The sequence below is a fragment of the Balaenoptera musculus genome, chromosome 2 (genome assembly GCF_009873245.2).
Source record: "Balaenoptera musculus isolate JJ_BM4_2016_0621 chromosome 2, mBalMus1.pri.v3, whole genome shotgun sequence".
Lineage (NCBI taxonomy): Eukaryota > Metazoa > Chordata > Mammalia > Artiodactyla > Balaenopteridae > Balaenoptera > Balaenoptera musculus.
Genome location: NC_045786.1, coordinates 151,861,829 through 151,884,170, shown reverse-complemented (window position 1 = coordinate 151,884,170; position 22,342 = coordinate 151,861,829). Strand labels below are relative to the sequence as shown.

The window sequence follows — 22,342 nt, the reverse complement described above, 5'->3', positions numbered from 1 at the left end:
ATGGAACATTCTCCAGGATAGATCACATCTTGGGTCACAAATCAAGCCTCAGTAAATTTAAGAAACCTGAAATCATATCAAGCATCTTTTCTGACCACAACGCTAGGAGATTAGAAATCAATTGAAGGGAAAACACCTAAAAAACACAAACACATGGAGGTTAAACAATACGTTACTAAATAACCAAGAGATCACTGAAGAAATCAAAGAGGAAATCAAAAAATACCTAGAGATAAATGACAATGAAAACACGATGATCCAAAACCTATGGGATGCAGCAAAAGCAGTTCTAAGAGGAAAGTTTATAGCTATAAAAGCCTACCTAAAGAAACAAGACAAATCTCAAATAAACAATCTAACCTTACACCTAAAGGAACTAGAGAAAAAAGAACAAACAAAACCCAAAGTTAGCAGAAGGAAAGAAATCATAAAGATCAGAGCCGAAATAAATGAAATAGAAACAAAGAAAACAATAGCAAAGATCAATAAAACTAAAAGCTGGTTCTTTGAGAAGATAAACAAAATTGATAAACCATTAGCCAGACTCATCAAGAAAAGAGGAGAGGACTCAAACCAATAAATTTAGCAATGAAAAAGGAGAAGTTACAACAGACACCACAGAAATACAAAGCATCCTAAGAGACTACTACAAGCAACTCTATGCCAATAAAATGGACAAACTGGAAGAAATGGACAAATTCTTAGAAAGGTATAACCTTCCAGGACTGAACCAGGAAGGACTAGAAAATATGAACAGACCAATCACAAGCAATGAGATTGAAACTGTGATTAAAAATCTTCCAACAAACAAAAGTCCAGGACCAGATGGCTTCACAGGTGAATTCTATCAAACATTAAGAGAAGAGCTAACACCCATCCTTCTCAAACTCTTCCAAAAAATTGCAGAGGAAGGAACACTCCCAAACTCATTCTATGAGGCCACCATCACCCTGATACCAAAACCAGACAAAGATACTACAAAAAAAGAAAATTACAGACCAATATCACTGATGAACATAGATGCAAAAATCCTCAACAAAATACTAGCAAAGAGACTCCAACAACACATTAGAAGGATCATACACCATGATCAAGTGGGATATATCCCAGGGATGCAAGGATTCTTCAATATATGCAAATCAATCAATGTGATACACCATATTAACAAATTGAAGAATAAAAACCATATGATCATCTCAATAGATGCAGAAAAATCTTTTGACAAAATTCAACACCCATTTATGATGAAAACTCTCCAGAAAGTGGGCATAGAGGGAACCTACCTCAACATAATAAAGGCCTTATACGACAAACCCAGAGCAAACATCATTCTCAACGGTGAAAAACTGAAAGCATTTCCTCTAAGATCAGGAACGAGACAAGGATGTCCACTCTCACCACTATTATTCAACATAGTTTTGGAAGTCCTAGCCACAGCAATCAGAGAAGAAAAAGAAATAAAAGGAATACAAATTGGAAAAGAAGAAGTAAAACTGTCACTGTTTGCAGATGACATGATACTATACATAGAGAATCCTAGAAATGCCACCAGAAAACTACTAGAGCTAATCAATGAATTTGGTAAAGCTGCAGGATACAAAATTAATGCACAGAAATCTCTTGCATTCCTATACACCAATGATGAAAAATCTGAAAGAGAAATTATGGAAACACTCCCATTTACCATTGCAACAAAAAGAATAAAATACCTAGGAATAAACCTACCTAGAGAGACAAAAGACCTGTATGCAGAAAACTATAAGACACTGATGAAAGAAATTAAAGATGATACCAACAGGTGGAGAGATATACCATGTTCTTGGATTGGAAGAATCAATATTGTGAAAATGACTATACTACCCGAAGCAATCTACACATTCAATGCAATCCCTATCAAATTACCAATGGCATTTTTTATGGAACTAGAACAAATCATCTTAAAATTTGTATGGAGACACAAAAGACCCCGAATAGCCAAAACAGTCTTGAGGGAAAAAAACGGAGCTGGAGGAATCAGACTCCCTGACTTCAGACTATACTACAAAGCTACAGTAATCAAGACAATATGGTACTGGCACAAGAACAGAAACATAGATCAATGGAACAAGATAGAAAGCCCAGAGATAAACCCACGCACCTATGGTCAACTAATCTATGACAAAGGAGGCAAGGATATACAATGGAGAAAAGACAGCCTCTTCAATAAGTTGTGCTGGGAAAACTGGACAGCTACGTGTAAAAGAATGAAATTAGAACACTCCCTAACACCATACACAAAAATAAACTCAAAATGTTTTCAAGACCTAAATGTGAGACCGGACACTATAAAACTCTTAGAGGAAAACATAGGAAGAACACTCTTTGACATAAATCACAGCAAGATCTTTTTTGATCCGCCTCCTAGAGTAATGGAAGTAAAAACAAAAATAAACAAATGGGACCTAATGAAACTTCAAAGCTTTTGCACAGCAAAGGAAACCATAAACAAGACGAAAAGACAACCCTCAGAATGGAGGAAAGTATTTGTAAACGAATCAACGGACAAAGGATTAATCTCCAAAATATATAAACAGCTCATATAGCTCAATATTAGAAAAACAAACAACCGAATCCAAAAATGGGCAGAAGACCTAAATAGACATTTCTCCAAAGAAGACATACAGATCGCCGTGAAGCACATGAATAGCTGCTCAACATCACTAATTATTAGAGAAATGCAAATCAAAACTACAATGAGGTATCACCTCACACCAGTTAGAATGGGCATCATCAGAAAATCTACAAACAACAAATGCTGGAGGGTGTGGAGAAAGGGGAACCCTCTTGCACTGTTGGTGGGAATGTAAATTGATACAGCCACTATGGAGAACAGTATGGAGGTTCCTTAAAAAACTAAAAATAGAATTACCATATGATCCAGCAATCCCACTACTGGGCATATACCTAGAGAAAACCGTAATTCAAAAAGACACATGCACCCCAATGTTCATTGCAGCACTATTTACAATAGCCAGGCCATGGAAGCAACCTAAATGCCCATCAACAGATGAATGGATATAGAAGATGTGGTACATATATACAATGGAATATTACTCAGCCATAAAAAGAATGAAATTGGGTCATTTGTTGAGACGTGGATGGACCTAGAGACTGCCATACAGAGTGAAGTAAGTCAGAAAGAGAAAAACAAATATTGTATATTAACACATATATGTGGAACCTAGAAAAATGGTACAGATGAACCGGTTTGCAGAGCAGAAATTGAGACACAGACGCAGAGAACAAACGTATGGACACCAAGGGGGGAAAGCGGCGGGGGGTGGGGGTGGTGGTGTGATGAATTGGGAGATTGGGATTGACATGTGTACACTGATGTCTATCAAACTGATGACTAATAAGAACTTGCTGTATAAAAAAATAAATAAAATTCAAAAAATAAAAAAAGATTTTATCTTTGAATTTTTTTTTTAAGTGATGTTCAAAGGGAGCCTTCGTTCATGCATGGTCTTGGCCCCCAGGATGAGTGTCTGGCCACCCTCTTTTCTACCTCCACCCAGGAAACAACTGCTGCTACTTTCTGCCCTTTGTGCTGAGCCATGGGGTGGAGTCTTGTGTGCCTGTGAGGGTCTGCACTCACCCCATGAGTATCCTCATGCTTCAGGGAGCACATCAGATGGCAAATTTTAAAAAAAGAAAAGAAAAACACCATCACAGGTAGAGAGAGTCAGAGTGTTAAAGAAAAGGGAAAGCTTCTTCCCTGCTTTTTTAACAAGGGGTTCACATTTTCATTTTGCACTAGGCTCCACAAATTATATACATGGTTCTGCCTACTGCATATAATTATTGTGGGATTACAGAATATATGTAACAACTGAAAATATTACGTGCCCCAAAATAAATGCTCATTAAACACTGGCCCATTTTTGTTGTTTTTGTTTCTTCTGTATATATCTCTTCATGGGCAAACATAAAAGCGTGGCACTTGTACCACTCAGCTTTACCAGGGACAGCTTAACCTCTCAGGCATTAAACTGAACCCTTGATCCCTGTGACTTTGGTAGATGAGGATCCTCACTCTTAATAATATGACCTTACTTGGAGTGAGAGAAAAAGCCCTGAATTCATTTCACACAAGATTCTATACCAGCTGCTACATTAAAACCCTGGAAGTTATCTCGGGCACACTCAGCTTCTTCAAACACTGATTCCTGTCCTGTCTCCTGTGAAATATTTTACAAAAGAAGCAATTTCCTTTGAAAAATCAGAAAGGTTAGGCAAGTACCCAGGAGGCCTGGGGTAACTGATGTTTCTATTGTTACAAGTTCAAATGATCAACGAGCAATCCAAGCTGTGAGACATGAGGGCCACAGGAGTGACAGTGGGTTTTGGTGCCTGTTTAAATGCTGGGATGAAAATCACATGGTTGGGAGCAAGGCTTCCGTTCAGTTATTTTTCTTCTTCATCAAATGATGTTATAGCTATTACTACTAATAATGATGGCTCAGGGAAATTGCCTCAGGGACAAGGGCTAATGAGTAGCAGAGCAGGTATAACTGAACCCAAAAGTTCTTTTCTTCCCACCAGGTAACGCTGCCACCCATGCTGTTGTTGTTTGTTTTTGTTTTGTTTTTCTGCTCTGAGTAATGTTCCTCATTCTCTTTAGGATCAGTTTGAAGCTTAAAGAGGCCTATGAAAATAATACAGGAAAGAGTATAGATTTCTATCCAGGGTGGGTGAGACATAAAACCTACACAATTTGACATGTACAGAACAATACTGCCCAAAAGCAATTTGTGCTTCCGATGTTTCTTTGAACCATCAAAAGAAGAATCAGATCAATTTGAAATCACATTTCCTCATTTTAAATGTTAGCCTTCTAACATAGTAGTATTTAGGAAGGGTTTCTAAAAACATATTTCTCTTTAGGACCTGGACAAATATCCTTAACATGGTAATCTATGGTATTCTAATTGGATCTGCTGAGATTTCCTTCTTTGTAAATATGGAACAATTTTCCTCTTACTAAGTAATCTGTAATCATACATGGAGATTTCTCTTGTCATCCAAAGTTTCAAGTCATTAGGCTTATAATTATTAATTCCATAAATGTGCATTAATGCCAACTATATGTCTGGCACTGGCTAGACAGTGAAGATACAATGATGAATAGGACATTTTCCCAAACTGTGAGGAATCCAAAGATTGGTTCAGGAGGTACACATGTAAGCAAAGAAAGCAACACAAATGTGATAAGACTTCTGAAAGTTGTGCATTCAGGGTGCTCTGGAACTTTAGAGATGAACAAACCTAGACATGCCTGAGGAAGGGAAGGCTTCACATGAGGGGTGACCCCTGAGCTGTCATGAAGGATGAGAAGCAGTTGGCTATGGAGATACAGACAGAAATGGTACACAGTGCATAAGGTAAAGCATGGATGCAGAAACGGAGGTATAAGAGAGCTTGGGGAAGTCGGGTAACCACAATCTGTTTGCTGAGACTAGAGCACTAGGGTCTAATGGAAAGAGACAAAAGACAAGGAATACCAACTAGGCATCAGGCATATGGAGGATGGCTCAGCAATTAGCAGTTGTGGCATTCCAACACTACCCTCTTCTTAGTCATCCCTATGTCTGTGATAATTCCTAATTCACCCTCTATGCATCCCTCAATGCCAAGTACCTTCTGGTCACAGAATTAAGCAGTGCCTTAGAGACTAGTTATGAATAAGAATGGGACACTAACATGCCTATAAAGCTGAGGTGAGGAAGCCTGACTCTGGAAAGGTCAAGGTTACAGAAAGACAAGCTAAAGAAATAGGATTTATTAGTGACTAGATGCAGCGTCTTTCGTGAAGACCATTAGCCCTTGTCCTGGAGTGCTGATTGCGTTCATTTGAGCATCAGCATTTCAGCATCTGAGCAGGAGAGGCAATACGTGCTGTCGTGAGGAGCACAGCATCGAGGTCAGATATACTGAATGTGAGGCCAGGCAAAGCGTTTCACATGATTAAGTCTCATTTCTAAAATGAGGATAATAACACCTTATAAGACCATGGTGAAGATTAAACAAGATCATGCAAGCAAACTGATCATCTCAGAGCCTGGCATGCAGAAAACAATCTTGGCTATAATTTTTACTGTAACTAGTAGCCATCTGTAAAGTCGACCACTTAATATAACGATAGCAAAGGTTTAAAATCTGTTATTGCAAATGTCCTTGTATATGGGCTTAGCAGCATCCATTTTTGCTGTAACAAAGGAAGAAAAGCATTCAGGGAAAATTTGTAGAGGGGAAAGAATGGGGTTGTGTCTTCACTTAGCGTTCCATTTTCTTGCCTTTGAGATGTCAATCATGAGATTCTCATTCTACCAGGTATGTAGGGGTATGGATAAACTCAGTCATGGATAAGTGCCTGGGCACTTACCTAGTCATTAAGGTAATAGAACACCAAGCTTTTCTATTTCTGATAATCAGCAAGTTTTTTTAAATTGGTTCCTTTATCAAATAGGGAGTTTGCTTGTCAATAACAATCAGTGAATCAAACAGTTAAGTTAAACATTCCAACTACTGACAGGTATACAATATGACTTTAATTTCAACCATGAATTTCTTCTTATAAGGAGATGGCAAGCCTTCTCTAGCCATCCCCTAGGCCAACGGCTTCACCATATTGTCCTTATTCACCTTCTACTGTGTTTTCTGTTTCTTTGTGAGATCAGAAAGATACAGAATTTTTCTACAGCGATAAAACACATTTCTCTTATGTTACTCCGTTACAAATACTGATGTGTGTCCTTTCTCTTGGTCTTTGCCTACTTTGCACACATTATGTTGTTGACATCTGCTGCTTCAGCTCCTTTCCTGTTTTCTGTCTCTGCTGCTCTCACCACCCCACTCCTCGGGGCATTCTCCTTTCGGTCAGTGGGGTAGTTCCTTCTCCTTGGAAGGAAAAGGGCTTCCTGACAGACTGTCACAGGAAAACCACTCAGAGGAAATAGACGGGCCTTCTTCTCTCCACCTTGAACATTTCTAATTTTCTTACTTTTTATTTTCTTAAGAACAGAGGAATAGCCCTCTGTTTATTGTTTTGGATTTTATCCTGCCCACACTTGTGGGTAACATGAATTTCATTTCTCTGTCATCTCCTAGACTTCAGAACTAAACTTCACTCTATTCATAATGCTGTTCACCCAACAACCAAGAGTTTAGGTCACAATATCCTTCCTAATTTGGTATCTTTGCAGTGGTTCCCCACCCCCGCATTTTTTAAAACTAATTCTGAAGAAAATCATGTCTCGTAGCATCATTAAAAGACTACAACTTAGGTGACAAATAGTGTTCATTTGATTAAGAATCAGAAAATGAAATTTTTGAAGACTCATGCCTGCCACTAATCACCCTGAGACCTTATGCAATGCACGCACCTTCCACAGGCCTTGGCTTCCCCATTTGTAATATGTTAATATTTAAATATATGCCCCCGACAGGCCTACTGGGAGGATCCCGAGCTCATCACCGTTCAAAGACTTTGCTTCAGGGGATATGATCTCTATCACATTTTGTCTCTCTTTTGGAACACATGCCTTTTAACATTTTCCTATTGCAATATAATGTCAGCCATTCAGGAAGACTTAGATTACTATAACTAAGCACCATATACCTCTTGCTTTCACAAGGCTTTGGGGATGACAGCAAAATTGTTTTGTATACAAACATTATATAATCAGATTTACTCTGAAACAACTTCATTTTCAGAAGGAAAATGTAAACATCCCCTTTAAGATTTATTTCTCTAACTTCTAATAAACATCCAGTTAGAAAGCCTTGTGATTTTAGTCACTTAATCAATAGAACAGCCAGAAAATTACTCCGTTTCTTTCAGAAGCAACATCCCCTGGTGTCTAAGTTTTCTTCCCAAAATTGATTCTAAAACTGAGAAAAACTCTGTTGAGATGCTCTGAATCAGACTTGCACTTTGTGGTTAACTGTTCCAGAAATTCTATAATTCAAATTATAATCTTCTCCTAAATAATGTATGAGTGAAACCTGCTGCACTATATATATATATACTATATAATGAAAAGCAACAAAAAAGAAGTATATTCACTGCTGCATTTATCTTGTTATCAAACAGGAATAAAGGGTTTGGGTGGTAATGTTAACTTGCCAAATGGTTACTACACGTACTACACCTCACTGATAAAGTGATCCTTCCTAATTTTCAAAATATAAACTGTTCCTAAATATAAACTGTGCCTAACACTAATACTTAGTGAACTTGTCACCTTGTAAACCTTACTGCGGCAATTAGACAAATAAAATGGATAAGAGTATAAAAAGACATTTTCAAACTGTAGAAGAAAAAACAGAAACACCATTTATAGTCAAAATTACAGCGCTTGAAACATCAGCTGTTGACATTTTGTATGGCTCTAAGCAGGTGGTCAGATGCAGGAGGACAAGCCAAAACAAAAAAAGGAAAATAAGGAAAAAGACGTGACTAAGGAGACCCAGTGTTCAGGGCCTCAGCACTAGGAACATACATACATTGTGAAAAAAAGAAACCATTATGTTGAATGGAATACTGAAATGAACCATTGCTGAATAAAATCTATGAGAAACTCATCTGATTTTAAAGGTACATACATCTGAGTTTCAATTTCTCTAAGAAAAACAGAAAATGAGGGGAAGATGGGAGTGTGCCTAGTCTATGAGGATTCCTTCTGCATTTTCCTTGGAAATCCATAGTACAAATCCCTAAAACTGACATCAACACTTGGAACCCAGTTAACTCTCAGTAAATGTTCATCTAATAAGTGAACAAAGAGTGACAACATGTAATATTTACTGATACACATTCACCTTCCTTCATGAAATTCTTCTGACTCCAACCAAAGCCTGGCCAAATTGGATTTCATGAAAACCTTCATTTTGTCTGAAATTCCCTGCTTTACAGAGAAAATAATATTTATTCTTTCAGATTATTAGGGATAAAAGAACAAATTCACTCCAGCTATTTTTCTTCCTTTTAGAATGACAACAAAACAAAGAGTTGTAGTTTATATTTTTCCAGCTTGTATCTCTGTATCGATTCCTAAGAGTATTTGTAAAAATAGATCACCATAGATCATTCCTAAATTGGCAAGGTGTTTGCTCATTTTTAGGATGTTAAGATAGAGAAATTTTACTCCTTTATTTATCAACCTTTTCTAGAATTCAGTAACTCTATCAACTTTGTTTATATCTATATACTTCGTGAGGTGTGTTTTTAACTTCTTTGTTTTTTCCATCTCCTTTGCTATTTCCTCTGCTTCTTCCTTTTATAAGACAAAGCACTCTCCTTGGGAAGCCACTTATTCATAATATAATGCTTCAATCTCAGTTCTATCTACTCTTTAATTGGGTGCTTGATCCCAATCCCTTTATCCTTTCTAAAATCCAGATGGATTACAAATGTTAAAATACCTTCCTGAGTGGACTTTTCCATACCAGGAGCCCACTGTACGTAAGAGAAGCAGACCAAAAGGTGATAGATTTGCATGTTAGAGCCCAGGGATCAGTTTCAAATCACAGAAAAAGTGGTCTTAGCTAAAGCCACTGAAGGAGACGTTCCTTCTTCTGTTTTTCTCTCTTTTAACCTGTGCTCAAAGGACATTCTCAGAATTTGGGGATGGATGGTACTGTAGTTATAACTGCTAAATGGTCATTAATTCTCTACTTCTCTGGGCATCATGTATAGATCTGATAAGGCCTGAACCACCAGCCTTTGTGTATGTGTATGGAATATGTGTAATTTCAATTACCCAAAGGTCCACATGTGAATCTCTTAACATACTAACTTATGCTATGCTTCAACAAACTGGTTGAAACCAAAATACAAGATCTCCTAAGAAGAGGATGACTCTCTTCTCCTCTTGGTGAACTAGCCCTCCTTTCTCACAATGGTCTGAATAAACTTGATGACTTTTAAATCCATGCCAGGAATGTGCCAAGGAAGACAGACAGACAGTAATGTTCTTAGCCAGAAATCTGTACCCTTGCTGCAAAAACTCTTATTTCTCTGACTTTCTTTTACTTTAGTTCCTGTTTAGATTATACAAAATTGATGTTAGAAGATATTAAAGTCACAAACATGATATCATTGAATCATATCTGTGCATTTTAAAGATAATATTTTCATTTTAGAACACTATTAAGCTTTTATTAAAATGATATCAGAGTCTCCCAGACAAAAACAGAAGAACTCATGAAACCAAAATATTTTCATTAGTTCTGGGTTAACATGAAGTATTTGTTTATCATAATGCACTGAGGGGAAAAAAAAAACAATGTGATGTTCTCATCAACAGTATTAGTAATGCTATTGATGCAGAATCCAATGCAACTTTGATGGCCTTGAAAAGAGTTTATTTTTGCCCTGAGTAATAGACTGAAGGAAGTAGGATGCTCATTTTACAGGCATCTATTAAGCTACCAAGAATGGTTTTAAGAATACATAGGTATCCATTCTTGAACAAAAACAGTTCTCAAAAGATCATCTTTCCAGTTGTAATACTCTGCTAGCACTAGTCATCCTCATCATCACCAAGACCATCACCATCACCACACATTTAGCACATGTTACGTTCTAGCTTCTGTTCTTACTCAAAGACACAGATACTATAATTATGCCCATTTTACAATTGAGGAAACTGAGGGTTAAAGTAAATTGTCCAGAGACACAAAACTCATTAGTGGTATAGAAAGGGTTGAACCCACCCTATTTGGCTCCAGTGTCCTTTTGCTCTTTGTAATATTCAATGTTTAGGAAGCATCCTACTATCACAGTCAAATCTGCCTATTATTGATACTATGAATAAACTTACATGTGAGGTATTTTATATGTCACAAGAAATATAAAACATTCCAAAGAGAAACAAAATTATGTGTTATCTTTTAAAATTCAGGCTTTGGTAAAAGTTGAAGTACACCATAATCATTCCATAAAGAAATACAAAGTCTCAGGTGTGATGCTGATAGTTGGATAAAGAATAATACATTATTGGATACAAGATTCTGCCTTGTGATTTTTTCCATCTTCACTAAAACTCCACTAAGAGAAGTGGTATGATCAGGCTGACAGCAATGGCGATCCAAATCTCGGAACGGACACCAGAGAGGTTCTACAGTTTCCTCCCCAGAGACTTAATAATGAAGAAGTCAGCCTTCCTGGTGGACCTGAGGTAAGTGTTTCTGAGTTAAAGGGATAAGCTAAACAAGTCAGCTCTGGGATTTCTAGATGAAGCAGGCCTAAAGATGATGTCACTTATTCTGGTACCACAGACAGAAAAGACAGAGAAAAAGAGAAGAAAACCAGAAGTCTAGTGTAATAAATTTTAATGCCTAAATTAAGCAAGAACCACCCACACCCTGTTGACTTTGCCAAAACACTGGCATTGAGTCTGCTTGGAAACCCAAGGCAGAGAAGCGAAGGCAAAAAGCAAAAAACAGGTGCGAGGCAGAGCAAGTGCAAGAGAAGGAATATTTAGTAAATACTAGTAGCTTTCAGCGGTATGATTTGGAGATATGTAACATCCTTGTGATGTTATTTTCTTGCAGCTCTTATATTATTGTGCATCTCTATGATTCAAAGATAACAGAGTCTGTGGGAAGTGGACAAGACTATAAAAGCTGTTCTCAGACACAAATGACTACATTGTGGCACTTCATTGTTTTAAGGTCAGTATATTTTTGTATGTCAAAGAAGGAAAAAATTAATCTTATCACAGGTAAACTAGTAAGGCTTCAAGTTCAAAGTGACTGGGGGAGCTCTACATATACCTAAATAATCAGGCATATACACAAAACTCATGATTTCCTCACAACTTTCATGTGATATATGCCCTCCTTTCCAGAAAGATTGAGAAAATGGCCACACACAGAGGAATTAGCCTTTGAGAGAGAAAGATTGGAAAAAAGGGGGAACCTGATATTCATTAATTTGTGTTCACTATATTCATTCATACTATGCTCATATTTAATCAATATGAGGTCACTGTATTCATTCATACAGCACACAGCTTAAAAGGGATGGGATGAAGGAGGGGCTAGGAAATCGTAGGGCAGAGTCACAGTCAGACAAGGTTAAAGACGACAAACCATTTTACAGACTTTCACTTGAGCAAACACCCACGAGATCAACAAGAAGTTCATACCTGTTTTCAGAACTGCATGCCTCTTAGGTACTGCCAGACTCATGGAACTGGAACCACAGGAATGAGAGATTTCCTCCAGAAATTCCCAGAAAGCAGCCCTGTTTTCTTTAGCCGTGCTCCAGGTCACCCTGGAGTTCAATCCACCATGATGACTGCCAACTCTGTTGCTCTTTTGCAGTTTTAAAGTCAGTTCTAAATTGGAAATTTCCTTACTGCTTATTTTGAAATATCCCTGGCAGATGAATCAAACACAGCATATCCCCAATTCAACCAAAGACTTTGATTGGCACAGTCTCTAATAAATGTTTGGTGATAACAGCCTGAGAAGAGTTTATGGTGTGCAGGATTTGGAAAGCAGTGGTTGTAAGATTTGGAATGAGTAATGATAAGTATATCATAGATATTATGGGGAAAGACAAAGTACTGGAAAAGAGAAAAGTAAGAAAGGGAGAAAGGCAGAGAACCTGATTAGAAAATTGTTTCTGCTTCTTGGAAACCCTTGTCACGGAGCTGCATCAGTTACTGACAGAAGGGCCAGCCAAGAAAGCCAAAAGGAAAAGGTTTTTGTCTTGTGATCACTGCCCTCTATCATGTCCAGTTGTTTTCTCCTCACACTGGAAGATGGTCCTTCTTCATGTTCTTCTTGCCATTAAAAAGACAGTCACACAAACCCTTGGAAATAGCCATTTCCCTGAACGAACAATATTTTGAGGCAGATGAACAGGAAAAAAAAAACAGATGATGTCATTCAGTATGTTACCTGACTGACTTTTCACAGGACAGGCCTTCTAAAAAACAATTAACTGGAAAAATTCATGAACTTATATCCAAACTTAAAGTTTAATTCACTATGTCCCTTAAAGAGAAAAAAGTTTTGTGTTGCAACTTGAGCAATTACACCCTATGACAGCTACTGAAATGCCAGCTGGAGCTCAGGAGTAAGTGAAAAGTCCTTCCCTCTCACGCTCAGGCTGCAAATCAATCTTATTTCTTGTACTCTTCCAGTGAAAAACTGTGTAAGAGACAGGATCCACACAACTTGAGATTACAGAAACAACTTGAGATTCTATAACAGGTTGAACTATGAACTCTGATATGTATGTGAGAAGAGGGGTTTAGAAGTTCTAGTCACCTAATTAGTTTTATCTCCTGATTTAGTTGTATAGTCTTCTCAAACTTTTCTACCCAAGTGCCAATAATGGTGGGAATGGAATAGAGAAGATACACAATAAAAATGATAGGTCTTTGAATTCTTATGTTTTTTCTTAAAACATAAGAATAAGATTTATCTATTAAATAAGATTCATGTTTATTTGCATTCTTCTGCATCATATATCACTTTGCTTTCAATTCAAGTTTTTACTCCAAATCAACAATTAACTTCAAGAAAATGTATCACATACACTTTGTGACTCTACATTACCCTGGGTACACATCTATACACCTCAGCATTAAAGGACTTAGATTAGTTTGAAGAGCTTGTGTTTTGTTTTGTTTTGTTTCTATTCAACCCCTGTGCAACTAGTGGGCACTATGTATTCTTTCTCTGATGCTTTCACCAAAACTAACTTCCTTAGTATGTTAAAGATTTATCATGAGAATTCAAAATTGATTTTTCAAAATCCAATCTTGGCTTTTTACCTAAATATTGATTTAAACCAGTTACATTCTTTCTATTCTGTGATCAAAGTCGGGAACGCATCTTTGCTGTGTGCATTTCCTCTCGATGCTGCTTTTGGTGGCTCTGAACAGAACATCTTTTATCAGGTTTAGAAAATCTGCTGGCATCTGTGTCCTGGAGAAGAATCACTGTATTCCCAGGAGAAAGAATTTGAGAACTTGTCTTATGATGACTCTCCATGGCTGATCAGACGGAATATATGGAATTTAAATGTAAGGTAAAGTAGGGATAGAACACAAAAAGCAGGCCCTCATACCCTGATCAAATAACTCCCTCAGTTCTCTGTTCTGCAAATAAGTCTCTGAAGCCAGAAGGTGCCAGATTCAACTTTGGAAGGCGTTTTCCACCTTCATGCTCAGCTTTCATCGTATTTCCTTCTGGAAACTAATGCAAAAGGGAAAGAAAAAGTTTTCTATAGATATGCTGTATTTTTTTAAGAAGCCAGACACAGATGACTACATGTTATATGATTCCATTTATACAAAATGCCCAGAAAAGGCAGGTTTATAGAGACAAAAGCAGACCAGCAGCTGTCTAGGACTATGGGGAGGAGCAGGGATTAACTGCAAAAGGACATAAGAGAAATTTGGGGAGTGTTGGATATGTTCTAAAATGTGAATATGGTGATATTTGGACAACCCTAGAAATTTAATAAAAATCACTAAACTGTAGGCTTACAATGGATGAACTCTGTGGTATGGAAATTATGTATCAATAAAGCTGCTTAAAGAAAGAGAAAATGCCAGTCTTTGGAGAAAAAGGATGTTTCAATTAGACTTGTAATGATCTAAATATCATGAGAAATTTCTGGCTAATTAGAAATATTTAAACACAGCAATATAGGACATAGTTTAAATTAACTGAAAGTGATGCCAAGACAAGCAGAAAGCACTGTACTTTAGGAAGTTGCTGTTTATATCAATTTTTTACATTTCTTTTTGTTGTTGTTGTTCATTTATATGGAACATTTGCCACCCAGAAGTGGATTTGGGCTTTATTAGTTTGTCATCCTGATAATATATCTCCCAAGAAAGAAGGTTAAACCAGCTAACACCTTTAAAATTTTTAGAAGGATGGGATAAACAAGTAAATGAAATGTAAGAGGCTATCTCCTTTTCTGAGTTTGTTCCTACAGAAAGACCCTAGCAAGGAAAGAAGCAAAAAATCAGGAGATAATACTGAGAATCACGTGTGTTTCAGGAGATAATACTGAGAACCATGTGTGTTAGATGCTCAATCAATCCAATTTTGTCTTCCTGGTCCACAGGAAGACTGTATTTCCCAGTTTCCTCTGAGTTTAAGATGGAACCACGTCTGACAAAATATAAGCAGAAGTGATGTATGGCATTTTTAGGCAAGGCAATAAAACATTGCATAACTATCCAAGCTCTCTCTCTCTCTTCCCTATGGATAGAACTGGAAGTGAAAAACTCCAAGGTTGTTGAACCCAACTCATGGAAGAATCTTAGATGCCTGAATTACTTCTTTGAAAACAGCTGACCAGGAGAGCTGCTCAACTGGCATTGGACTTTGCCCGAACAAGAAAGAAACCTTTTTTGTTGAGCCACTGAAATGCTGGGATTGTCTGTTGTAGCTTATCACCCTAACCAATTACCCTAGTTGCTTAGTTGTTATTTAATTGCCTTAACTAATATAACACACTATAGAGCTCAAAGTATATTTCTTCCTTTCTTCATTTTATCACCTAGTTCTATTCTTTCCCTCATGCCCATCTCTCGTCTTTCTCCTCCTATTCCCCTACTTCATGACTCCGGTTAATGTGCACTTCTGAGACAGAGGAAGAAATGCGTGAGTAGTATTCAGCCTGTTCCTCATTAAGACCCTTCTTCAAGAGGTGGAATATTTGAATGGAATGAGGTAAAAATAATAGTCTGCCATTCTTTATGCAGAAGAGGTAGAATGTATCTCAAGTCTTTGGTTAAAATGTTGCATTACTACCAAGAGCAATGCTTTGCCCACCCTCCTTAGGGGAAAAAATAAATAAATAAAACCCTACAGCGATAAATGCCAAGAAAGGAACGTCAGAGTCGGCAGCCACCTTGTGGGTCATGAACTTTGCTCTCATTTTCTGAAGCTTCTGGTAGTGGAGAAGTGCATTCTGGTTGCTCTAATGCTTTTGGTCCACCCCTGCGAGTTATCTTCCCAAAACAACAAATTACCATTTCAATTCATTTTCAAACTATGTCATTATCCAGGTACCCTTTCCTCCTTTTCTGCATATAGAACAAATGCAAGGAAAGAAGAGAGGACCTGCCGCAATTCCGAAACCACACCCTGGGCCACACTCCGCCCAAACCATCACCCCAGCCCTTCAGCTTGTCAACCCCAGTTCCCCCCAACTCCACTGTCAAAAAATAAAACAATTCAAATAAAAAACAGCTCATAAAACAGTAAACAAAATAAAGTCAGTTTTCTTTTTTTTTTTTTTTTAAAGAACAAAATGAAACTTGAGGGAAAACTTACTGGAGTTACAGTTTATCCTGATACAGTCTAGATGGGGAAAAATAAATGAAAGATGAAATTGCATCCTTCAAGGTAACAGCTGCAGACATCCAAAAACAATCAGTCCACCCTTCCGGGGACAGACACACGCAAGAAATGTGGCCATTTTATATATATATATACAGTATGCACAAGTTTAAGGGTGGGTGTATATGTACAGTATATTGTTTAGTAAAGTTGGATACATATATATATACACACACACACATATATATATACACGTATGTATAGCGATATATACTGGTATACATATATATCCACAATAGACACTGAGTATGCTTCTTTTTTTTCTTTCAAAAATCCTATTCACTTAGATAAAGTATTTCAAAATTGGACTTTGAAATATTAATTTTGTTAAACTTGGAAAACACTGCAAAAATTTCCCCACCAAATGCAGGTTTTAGTTTGTTTCCCTCTACAATTGGTTTTTCTTAAAATTTATCTTTAAAAGTAGCATCAAGACAATTTTGGTTTTAGTATTTCAAAGATATATCACCAGTTTGACATATTGTATCATTTAAAAAAATCTGTCCATGAAGTTTCTCAGTGCAGTATTTTAACCCTTTCTCTTTTTCTAAAACCAAACTCCCTCCACCCTCTCTCCTCAGGTCAGGCCCCAAATGCTATAGAAATTTATGTAGGCAGATTTGCCGTTATCCTCAGAGGTAAGGAAAGGGTTAACACCACCTGGTCATTTTCTGTCATAAAATGGCCACTTGCAAACAGCTAACCGCACAAACACCCATCCCAGATTTTAGAGAGGCGGGCTCGGGTGCTGGGTAAAAGGAGTTGTATGATGCTATCATAATTGATTGGGGTCTCCGCTGTGGTTTCAAAGGCCCCCAGACCAACTCGCTCATGAAGCCCATCTCCGTCTTCCTGCCTGAATGCTCAGACTGAATCAAGCGCCCACAGCATTTGAGGAGAAGGCGAGACAGGCACATGGGGAGGAGGTCTTGGGCACCTTTGACATCCTACCTATTTTACTCTGTGATCCTGCATCTTGAAGAAAGAAAATTCTTTTTTTTTAATGGGAAAGAGAGGGAATAAAGGGTGGCTAATTTTCTTGTGCTGGTCACCAGACAAGGTATTGTGTGCCAGAGATCAGAGTATCTGTCCTTTTATTAATATCTCTTTGGAGTCAGGGACACACAGTGTAAAAGGTCTAGAGCAGAGTCAATGGGTGTTAGTAGGGGTTGGGCAGAATGGTCAGAGAAATGTCTCAGGTTAAATGTTACCAGGCTGCCCAGTTGAACCTAAGTTTGGTTTTCAATGGTGGGAATTCCTATAAGAATTTGTTTAAAGCCAGACATTAAAAGGTAGAAGTAAAACGATAAAGAAAAGGAGAAAATTACAGGAAAAAAATACAGTTAGAAACTGTGCTCTTCTTCTAGCTAAGGTTAACCCAATAGTTTTGGAGGACTTGTGGAAGATAATGCCACGATTTGAATTTCCTGAAATAAACCATTTGAAGCAAGCGATAAAGAAACCAGTGGCAAATGACAGGGCAGAATGAAACTACGTGAATCCAGATAGGAGCAATTTATAACACCCAAGCATTCTGAGGAAGGGGGCAGGAAGCTTATTTGTTCCCCAGAAGAACATCTCTTGAGAAAAATCTGGGTTTGGTTTCGTGCGGTTAGGTTTGTCATGTGTCGTCAACCGCAACAGAAAAGTGGGAGCAAACAGCCCTGGAGCAACTGGTACGATCACCGGACAGAGGAGGCCATGCCCCTGGTGAGGACTGGGGAAGGGGATGGCAGGGAGGGAGGAAGAAGTGGGGCCTCAGCTGCCGGTTCGCCTACCATCACCCGAGGCTGGAGAAATGCCCCTCACTGATGGATTCAAGAAAGAGGGGAAGCAGAAGTATGGGCATGCTTCAGAGAGGGAAAGGGAAAGAGTGAGCCTAAAGCAACAAACCCAAGAACTTTAAACAAGAAGTGGTTTTCTGCTTTGGTTTCTGTGCTGCTGAGGATTTATTCTTAGTCAAGGACCTGGTCTAGGCAGAGGTGTTGGGTTGGGCTTGTCCTTCTGGGCTCACTCAAGTGGTTCCATGAACTGAATGGTGTCTTTAAACCAACGTGAGGACTTGGAGCTTTCAAGATAGCAGACAACTGGGTATGTTAAGTCAAGAAGTGAAAAATTATTTTGCTACTTTACTTGAAGAATAAGTTTGAGGAGAAAAATCTACCCCAGTTCCTTGTTCACAGGGTCTGAGAGGGTGGTCTTGATAGTGATGATGTATTTTTTAATGAAAAATGAATCAGAAGAACTGACCTGGGAAGGCAGTTTCCTTTAGATCTCCAGTAGCAGCCGAAGTTCTCTCTCTGCCTGAGCCTTGGCATGGTGTTTGAGGGATGTGGGTATGTGTGTGTGTGCTGTTCATTCTGTTTCAGTTTTTTCATTTAATTTTAGTAAATAAGGAGAAATTATTATTTGCTATATTGATGAGCTTCAGGTTGAGCACGGAAGAGGTGAATGTTTCTAGGAGTCTTATGTCTTCAGTGGTGCATACGGTAAACAGTAGTCTGCAAGTCCATGCTTCCAGAAAGATAACATCTGGAGAATCTGAATGCAATTAACCAAGCTGCATGGCACTGCCTACAAGCCTCCACCACTGAAGAAGGGTTGCCTGCATTCTGCTGAGGATTCTTACAGGCCCATGAATGAGGCTGTACCAATACTGATGGACTTTTCTGCTGTATGGCTCAATTCAAACCAAGCACTAAGAAGAAGATGCCTTCCGTGCATGTTTAAAAGGTGACCATCATGAAAGCAGTTAGAAGTCATTAAGTCTGCCACATCACTGATCCACAGTATTGATCTGTGGAGGTGACGGATAACCCATGATGACTGAGTAGTTTAGAAACATGGGTAGTCCCACCTCTGTGACCTACTTTCTTTGTTTCACATCTATCAAGCAATCATAAAAACACTATTGATTTATCTCAGAAAGTTACTGTGAGATTAAAATAAGGTTTTCAAAATATTTAAAAATACTATAATATTAAAAATTATTATTGTATCTTTTAATACTAAGAGATAAAAATATGATTGGTCAATGGCCAACCTCAAAGCTTTTAAAAACGTGCTATGTGTAGCTGGACATTGTTCATGGCTGCTATTGCCACGGCTGGCTATTTTCAGAAAGCAAGGCCCTTGGAAAAGCCTAGTCCCCTTGATATTTAAGAGACACGTTACATCAGAAAAATACAGACATTTATATCATGACCTTTTATGTGTGAACAATTTGAAATAAATTGGAATATCATTCGTGCCTGTGCTAGAAAAGAGACACAACTTAAATGGAGGGAGGGATCCTTTGAAATTAGTTTTGGGGATTGTGTACGTAAATGCACACCCTGTTTGGAGATGTTTTCTACTATAATGAAAAAAAAAGGGTAATATGAATTCATGACAAGGAGAAAAAAATGCATTTATGAAGGGCTATATTCTGGGGAGGGGGGGAAGAGAACCTTCAAACAAAGCATGAGTATGAAGAGTTGTGTACACACGTACAAGGCATTTAAGTTCAGTTTTCTGTGTTAGGTTTGAAAGAAAGTAAATTCGAACCAGTAGTTGTGGTGAACCATACCCTTCAGGGAAACAAGAAGTGGCCACTGTTTCTAGAGAAGAACAGTGCTCTTTTGCCTAAGATGCCTCAACTTAGGAGGAGCTACAATGATCACGTGCAGAAAGGAGCCAGGAGGCAAAAGCAGAGTCTTTCAAAAAAGCACACCTCCCAGATTTTCGTGACAGTTTAAAATGCAAAAATAATGCTTCTAGGAATACACCTGGGATCTATGACTGTGTGTATGTGTGCGTGTGTGAGAGAGAGAGAGACAGAGAAGGAGAGAGAAAGAGAGAGAGACAGAGAGAGAGAGAACATGTTCATCTCTTTCTTCATCCCCTTTTATCTCCCTCCACCTCCATTTTTCCTTCTAAGATGTGAGACCTGTCATAGTTGGCCTTCTAATCTTACAAAACAACATCTAAAAAGGAAAAAAAAAAAAGTTGTCTGTTTAAAGGCAATGTGCATTTCCCCAGGACCCCACGGGGCTGAATATTCCTTATATCTCTGGCTCTCTCTTACCTTGAAATAGACAGTTAAAAACTGACCCTATCTTCTTTTCTGTGAGCTAGTTAGGAGGTCACATTTGTTTTCGTTTTAGTTGTGGGAGGGGTTATTTTTTATTTTTATTTCTTCTGTTGTTTTTCAGAGAACTTGACAGTAGGCTACTGGTGGTTGGTTTCAGGTATGCACGCTGGTTGGTTGGTTTTCAGGTGGGGAGGATGGTGTAGGGAGGGGAAGGTGAGGGGGACAGGGGAATGCCAGTCCCTGCAGGCTGCTCAGTACACTCTGTTCTCAAGGCTGTTTGCTATGCGGGCCGCAGGCTTTGGGCCTTTGAAGGGTTGAATACCATCTTTTGATTTACCATGGCTGATGGTGGGGAGGATTGGAAACTCAAGAACACCCACAAAGATCTAGCAAAATAGAAAAACAAAATCCAAAATAACCAAACACACACATACACAAACCAAAGAAAAACCAAGAGACACACTGACAACAGAAATCAAATGTGCTTGGAAAAGAAAAAGGGCATAGTGTTGTAAAAGCTGCAACTTGGAAAAAAAACAAAAAGAAAGACACAACTAAACAAGCCACTGCTCAAAACAGTCTTCTGTGTCCTAGAGATTTTTAGGATTGTCGTACAGGCATTTTTCAAGAGTGACCAGTTGACCTGACAGCAGATAAGACTGGTATTGATTTCCCACCTTCCCACCAGGCCACCTAGGGTTGTGTATCGTCCTGCATCTGATACATTTGTCCATCATGTCTTCTCCATGCCTCTGACAAGTCACTCCACTGACATCTTTATGAAGGAGTTGTGTATCTAAACATATTCTACATAGCCAAACAAATCAGAGGCTTAGAAAGTTTGAGCTCAGCTGTATCACTAATCCTGTCAACCCAGGGCACTGACTTTCTACTGAGTAGAATCAGCAGAAATAGACATTGCTTTTTTTCCTTCCAAAAACCAAGAGGTCCTCACTCTCCATAGAAGATTGATTAGAATCCAGTCAAGAAGGTCAGCAGCCTGAGAGGATGTGAGGCCATAAAAGAGGAATTTCCAAAGTATCATTATAGGTAATTACAGTAAAAGAACAGGTCCTCTCTCAATAAAGCTACAAATTTGAAACTGTCATAATTTTTCAACACTAAGGAAAAATGGATATGTATTATATAAGAACAGAGTAACTGGTAACAGTGTGACTTAGTAATTTTTATAAAAAGGGCTGCCGAGTGAGGGTAGGAATGTCAGGAAGGAAGAAGGGATACATATCAGGAGCCACACCATCCTTCCATGTGTCAGAGACTCTAAACTTATAGAATTTTTCCCCGATGGGACAACAGAAATAATGTGACTTGTGCTCCCCACTAGGAGAAAGTAAATATAAGGAGATACTAGTGTCATCAAGGCCACCAGAATTTCCCATGTGAATAGTCCTTGTGGAGCTTCAAACAATGCATTTCTCATCCCACTCACATGGCTTCCTTCTTTCAAACACCACCCTCCCATTTTGCTTCCATCTCATGCCCTGTCCCTGTCCTCTGCTTTGACTGTTTTGAGTGGTGACCAAGGAGTTGGACTTAATGGGAATGTGACTGATCAAAAGATGGACCAAAGTAGCGTGTTTTTACACAAAGCTAAACGATTCCAAAAAACCAAGAAAGGAAACTTAGAAAACAAATCTTCTAGTAAAGAAACCACCACTGTCAGAAACCAGAAATTGACATCAAAACCTCATGCAGAAACAAGGAGAAGGTGTTTGTTGCTGTTGGGATTTATCCTTGGCCTATTAAACAAGAGGTGAGCAGCTAAATTTCAAGAAACAAACAAAGAATTCAGTCAAACCAATGAAAATCAGAAAAGAAAGGGAA

At 38.3% G+C, this 22,342-nt stretch overlaps 1 protein-coding gene across 1 annotated transcript in view; it reads right to left on the bottom strand.

The window, feature by feature from the left end:
• The window catches only part of LOC118889935 (neurexin-3), a 745,585-nt gene that overhangs the window by 151,032 nt on the left and 572,211 nt on the right, over positions 1 to 22,342 (bottom strand). The window contains exon 10 of the mRNA XM_036842062.1: positions 16,360 to 16,386. Within this exon, the coding sequence (XP_036697957.1) occupies positions 16,360 to 16,386 (27 nt within the window). The remainder of the gene's footprint in view (positions 1 to 16,359; positions 16,387 to 22,342) is intronic.